Source organism: Echinops telfairi, unplaced genomic scaffold (assembly GCF_000313985.2).
Source record: "Echinops telfairi isolate 266 unplaced genomic scaffold, ASM31398v2 ScPeMD7_7458;HRSCAF=8496, whole genome shotgun sequence".
In the NCBI taxonomy this organism is placed as follows: Eukaryota; Metazoa; Chordata; class Mammalia; order Afrosoricida; family Tenrecidae; genus Echinops; species Echinops telfairi.
Genome location: NW_022111358.1, coordinates 30,505,402 through 30,511,425, shown reverse-complemented (window position 1 = coordinate 30,511,425; position 6,024 = coordinate 30,505,402). Strand labels below are relative to the sequence as shown.

The 6,024-nt window shown below is 39.3% G+C and overlaps 1 protein-coding gene across 2 annotated transcripts in view; it reads left to right on the top strand.

The window, feature by feature from the left end:
* Positions 1–721: 721 nt before the first annotated feature.
* The window catches only part of BRCA1 (BRCA1 DNA repair associated), a 52,371-nt gene continuing 47,068 nt past the window's right edge, over positions 722–6,024 (top strand). Inside the window, exons 1-5 of one of the 2 annotated variants that reach the window (XM_030888111.2) lie at positions 722–795; positions 1,428–1,516; positions 1,926–2,065; positions 4,367–4,466; positions 5,426–5,471. In XM_030888111.2, coding sequence (XP_030743971.1) covers positions 725–795; positions 1,428–1,516; positions 1,926–2,065; positions 4,367–4,466; positions 5,426–5,471 — 446 coding nt within the window. In that variant the 5' untranslated portion in view covers positions 722–724. The remainder of the gene's footprint in view (positions 796–1,427; positions 1,517–1,925; positions 2,066–4,366; positions 4,467–5,425; positions 5,472–6,024) is intronic. The other variant, XM_045299827.1, reaches the window with a different exon arrangement.

Sequence of the window (6,024 nt, the reverse complement as noted above, 5' to 3'; positions counted from 1 at the left end):
CAAAACATTTTCTTTCTACCTGAGCCCTCAGTATCAGCTCTTTTTTCCCCTCCCTCCCCTCCCCTCCCACCTTTGTGAATCCTTGATCAATAATATATTATTGTTGTTGTTATTTCATGTCTTACACTGTCCATTGTCTCTCCTCACCCACATTTGTTATTCAGCCCCCTTGAGGGGAGGGGGGCTATATACCCAACCTTATGATGGGCACCCCTCCCCGACCCCCTCCCCTCCCCTCATGATATGGCGCCTTCCACTGTTCCTGAGGCTTATCTCTCTTGAGTTCCAGGTGTCCAGAGCTCTTGTGTACCAATGTGTGTACTCCGGTCTAGCCAGGAACTGAATTTTTAAATTAATTATCATCATTTAATATGAACTACTTTCTATTTATGTCAGATTATGCAGCATGAAATTATTATGAGTATGTCATTAAGTATGCCATATTAACTGCGTAATAAATTAGATTTTATCATAACGGTAAACCATATGCGTATAAGCGCAGTTTTCATAGATCGTTGCTTATGCGGTGTTGCTTTCTGCTTGTGCAGCATCTTAAAACCATTAGAGAAAGCCATTTGTTGTATTACATCTGGCCGTACCTTTAAAACGGCTTCTTAAGGGCGGTTGTGAGCTTACGTTTTCATGGCTGTTTGCCTTTTGAATATTCCTTCCACAAAAGAAAGCAACATGAATCATTCTTTTCTTTATAATTTATAGATTTTGTATGCTGAAACTTCTCAACCAGAAGAAAGGGACTTCGCAGTGTCCTTTGTGTAAGAATAATATAACCAAAAGGTATATATTGTGGGTAGTGATGGGAACCACAACAGTAAAAAAATAGAAGAAATTGTTTAGCATCACAATTTTTGTCCTTATCAAACTACCCATAAATAGACAAATATGTAAGAGTGGCTAGCAGACACAGTAAATTATTTCTGAAGTCATTTTCCTCAAAGTGTTATGCCATATAAAGGTATTCACGATTTATTTTTTGTTTTTGAATAGTGCAGGAAACTTTGGATCTTAACAAAAGTAAGACTCTTATCAGCCACCTGTGCCCATTCTGTCTGCTGATCCTGTTTTCATTGTCTCTTTTGCCAGGGCGTAAAGTTTTCTTAGGGCAGTGACTGTCTCGGCACTGCATTTACAATGGTCGGTACATAGGAAGTGCTTAGGTATATAAAGGAATGAGCGCATTTAATTTTCCTACAATTTTCCCAAGTCATGATCTTTCTTTGGACATCGTTATTTAACTAGATTTTCAAAATATTGTAATCATTGTGTGACAGAAAAGTCTGAGAAAAGGAGCTAGAAATGGGGGCTTGGGTGGGGTTCAGATCATAATAGTGTATATTTTGTGCAGTGCCCTTAAAAATTTGGTACTATCTTGCTCTTAACAATTTATCTCTCAAACAATTTAATTTCAGAAGCCTACAAGAAAGTACAAGATTTAGTAAACTTGTTGAAGAGCTGTTGAAAACCATTCATGCTTTTGAACTTGACACAGGATTGCAGTGTAAGTATTACATATTACTTGAAGCCGATGTTCAAGTGGCTATCCATTCTAACTCAAGAAATTTGCACAATTATTTTCTATAAGTAGATGATAAGGCTTTAATGTTACAGAAAATAATGGTGTGTCTAAACCTCATTGGTGTTAGATTCAGTAATAGTCTTAATAAGTAAGTTTGTTAATATTGAGGTGGGGGGAAAAGAGTAGAAATAACTTTGATGGCCTGTTCATTTATGTCTCATGAGTAGAATTTTCAAAGTTGCCTTAGAATAACAACACAAATGTTACAGGTTCAATTTATTATGAACACTACACTAATGTATTGTCATAACGCACCAGCTTCTCTTGGGTTCCTTGATGATAATTCATTCTTTTTCTAATTCTAAACATGTTTTTTCTTATAATTCAACAGTTGAAAACAGTTACAACTTTTTAAAAAAACAAAATAACTCTCCTGAGCATGTAAAGGAGGAAGTATCTATCATCCAAAGTATGGGCTACCGGAACCGGGCCAAAGCACTTCGACAGAACAAACCTGAAAGTCCTGCCTTGGTAAAGCCACTTTCATTTATGTTGGCAGCACCTCTTCGTTGAGCTCTGTGAGTTAGCGAGTGTGCTCGATGCTCACTGACTTCCATAAAGAGCCAGTGAAGGAGTCAGATGATAGAGCAAAGGTGCGATCACGCGTGTTCTCATCAAGGGGCGTTAGCAGAGTCCGCGGGAGGTTGGTGTACCTGATGGGTCGACAGAGGCCTTAGCTCTTTTCCTACTGTGGGATGCGTGTCTAAATCAGCCATGAGATTACTGATATGCTTCAACCAACCATCTGTGGCAAGTCTTCTAACATGAAACAATATCGTATTTCTTCCGAAAAGTTGTCTAGACAAGGGGGAGTCAACTTGCAAAATTTGAAAATTACTTCAGCCAAAAAGGTATGGTTGTCACTGAAATGGCAGTGATATCCTCTGTTGTAACATACCATAGTTGTGAGGTGCCATCAGCTCAATAGAACAGAACCCTGCCTGGTCCTCAGAATGCCAGTTATGTGTGAGCCATTGTCCTAGCCCCTTTGTCAATCCATCTTGTTGGGATCTTAAACGTAACGGTTTTTGTAGTACCAGCATTATAAAAGAGTTGAGGGAGTGGTTCTGCATTGAGCTGCGATTGGCAAGGTCAGCAGTTTGAAACCACTCGGGAGAAAGACTGGGTCTTCTACTCCTGTAAAGAGTTACAGTGTTAGAAACCCACAGGGCGGTTCTACTCTGCTTATAGGCTCACTGAATTGGCACCGACTTAATGACAGGGAATGTTTTTGAGACAAGAAAGAAGGAAAGAAATGAGGACCTAATGTCGGGGGTTTAAGTGGAGAGAAAATGTTTTGAGAACGATGTACAAATGCGCTTTACATAATTGATGTGTGTATGGATTGCGATAACAGTTGTATGAGCCCCGAATAAAATGGTTTTTTTTAAAAAAAAAGGAGAGCGCTGCCCGTCAGCTTTCATAAATATTAAATTAAAAAGAAAGAAGGAAAGTTTCATCAAAGTGTACCGTTGGGCTTTAAAATCTTTCTTTTACTAATGTTCTTAGGAATGTTGAGTATTTATCGTCTTTATTTCCCCTTGTTTAACAGATATAATCAGAAAGATGTGTTAAATCAATCTCTTTCCTTTCCTACACTATGACATAAAGTGTAAGCTTCAAAGGATATGTTTTTTACACTTTAAAAACTTAAGCACATGGGCACCATCTAATTTCTTCACCACAGTTTGCTTTGCACCCATATCTTCAGTGCTCTCTTCATGAGGGTGAGTACTGAGCAGGGCCACATCACAAGAACAAATTGTTCTTAGATTAGGAGAGCTCAAAATCCCTTCATATTTAAAGTTTATATATCTCTCTGCCTACTGTAGCGGCAACATCATCAGCCTCTTGACGTATCGTCTCTTCCCACAGCTGTAGTAAATTTGATGCCTGTATATTCCATATGGCCAACTCCACATGTATAGTTGTCATATATGTTGTTGTAAGAGGTCTATGCAAGGAATAAGTTGTTGGTTTGCAAAAAAAACCCAAAAAAACTTAAACACAAGGGACGGAGCACTAGAACGGATTGTGGCTGCACAGCTCCTTTAATTTAACCATGGGGGAGGGGAGTGCTCTAAAATTGATATGGCAGTGATTATCCAATTCTCCTTGATTGAATGATTGGATTATGTGATGTATAAATTAGCGCCAATAAAACTGTTGGGGTGAGTGGGGAGTAAGACTGGTCAGCAACTAAACCAGTCTCTGATCCAGCCTGTTCTGTTAACCAGCTATTTATCTCATTATGCCTCCATACCCCGAACACATTCACCTCCTCCACAAGGGTAATAAACCATATATTTCCTTTTTAAAAAAAATCATTTTATTGAGGGCTCTTACAACTCTTACCACAATCCATACATACATCCTTTGTATGTCAAGCACATCTGTACATGTGTTGCCCTCATCTTTCTCAAAACATTTGCTTTCTACTTGAGCCCTTGGTATCAGCTCATTTTTTCCCCTCCTTCCCCGCTCCTCCACCCTAAACCATAATTTTCAATGTAAAAAAAAAACCCACTAACAACTTAAATACAAATAATACATACTGCATTTCAAAAAATGTAGAGCAGAGAGAAGGGGAAATATTCAAATCACACCTGATTCAGGCATTTTGGTATGTAATTCGCCAGGATTCTTTTCCAGGTATCAGATAAAATTTGGTTAGTTGATCATGGCTGATTTGTTTTGTTCACGGGCTCAAGTTTCAAGAAACACACAGAACTAGACAAAAATTAGCTGACAGCGCTTTCCTGTGCTTCTTAGCAGGAAAACAATCCTGACGCTCAGCCCGCCAACCCTGGAACTGTGATGTCTTTGAGGACCAAGCAGAAGAAGAAAAAAAAGGCTGTCTACATTGAATTGGGTAAGGGTCGCCAAGCTTGAATTCTAGAATAATAGTTGCTGAACTTCTTGGCATCCAGTCCTACCGAGGTTTTGGTCTTAATTTATGCATGTGCCAAGATTTGAGAAACGAAAATAAGATAATTTTACAAATCCTATAAATAATGTGAAAGTTAAAATTCCCACCTGAAGAACCTTACGTTATAAAGGGAACCAAAGGCAGGAAGTCTCGTTAAAGTGTATGTAAATACACTTAGGGCATATGGGTATTACGGCATTTGGAGGGATCAGAGATATTATACTAGAGCAAGAAGCCTTTTTGGAAGTGCTAAATTCATCATTCAAACAGACCTCTAGTTGCTGTATCTTAGGATATGAAGGTGTGTCCCAAATTTTGTGGAATTTTCCCACGAACTTTTTATAGCATCCTTGTATATTTAGAATTGGCCAAAGTGGACTCCTCTGAGCTGCCAAGCTCCCTACCTATGTTTACCACAGCACTTAACAGATTTTATTGAACTTACTGTGTCTTTCCCCCAACTAAAGATGGTAAGTTCCTGGACAACAGGTATCGTGTCATGAAAAGTAATGAGACTAATTTTCCTAGCTACATGTTTGAGCTCTTCATAGATTGCAAGCACTGTTGTGTTTTACTCCTATAACCACATAGGTACGTGACATCTTTGAGGTGCGGTGACTCTTCTTGCATTCACTTGACAGATGAGGAGAATGAGGCACAGCGGGTTCAGGCAGAAAGCGAGTCAGCAGCAAAGCCAAGATAGACCCCGGAAGTCTGACTTGAGAGGCACTGTTTTTACGCTTCTCTGTTGTTTGACCCATCTGTTGTGCCTTCCATGTTGTGGGCGCTTAGTGTATATTTCTATTTTGTAGCACCTTTTTTTTTTTTTTGGAGTTTAACCTTCTCATTGAAAGACTTCTTACTAATTTGATTTTGGGGGTTCTTTGGGGAAATTTTTTTAGGATCTGATTCTTCTGAAGACACAGCTCATCAAGCAAGTTATTACAGGTGAGTCAACGAGAGCTTTTCGTCTGTGAGGCCGGTCGGTTTATATTCAGCTATGTATCAGGGACTGGCTTCTCTAGATTAGAATCTCGGCATCGGAAGAGACTTTAGAAATCAGCTAGTTCAACCCTGTCTGTTGAGAGCTCAGGAAATAACACCAGTTTGGCATGCTTTATTAAAAATGTCCAAACACTTGAAGATAACAGGAGAACTCTGCACAGGCTTGCTGCCAGCAGAGGGCTGCTCTCAGGCTTAACTCCTTACAGACACTTGTCTTGACGCCATTGTCATTGTGGCTGATGAAGTTTGGATGACTCCAGTTTCAGCTCTTTGCTTCCTTGCTTAACTCTTTCTCGGGAACTAGGTGGCATTGTCCGAAGCAGATCATCACTTTTACATTCAACTCGACTCTTTTTGCTTCCTAATTCTACCTGCCCTTTAAGCTTTCTGTACAAACCTTCTATACAGATTATACATAATCTATCAGCCACCTCCAACTGGGTGATCTGCCAAATTCATTTTTGTAGTAATCAGTTGTTGACCTTATTCTCGTCTG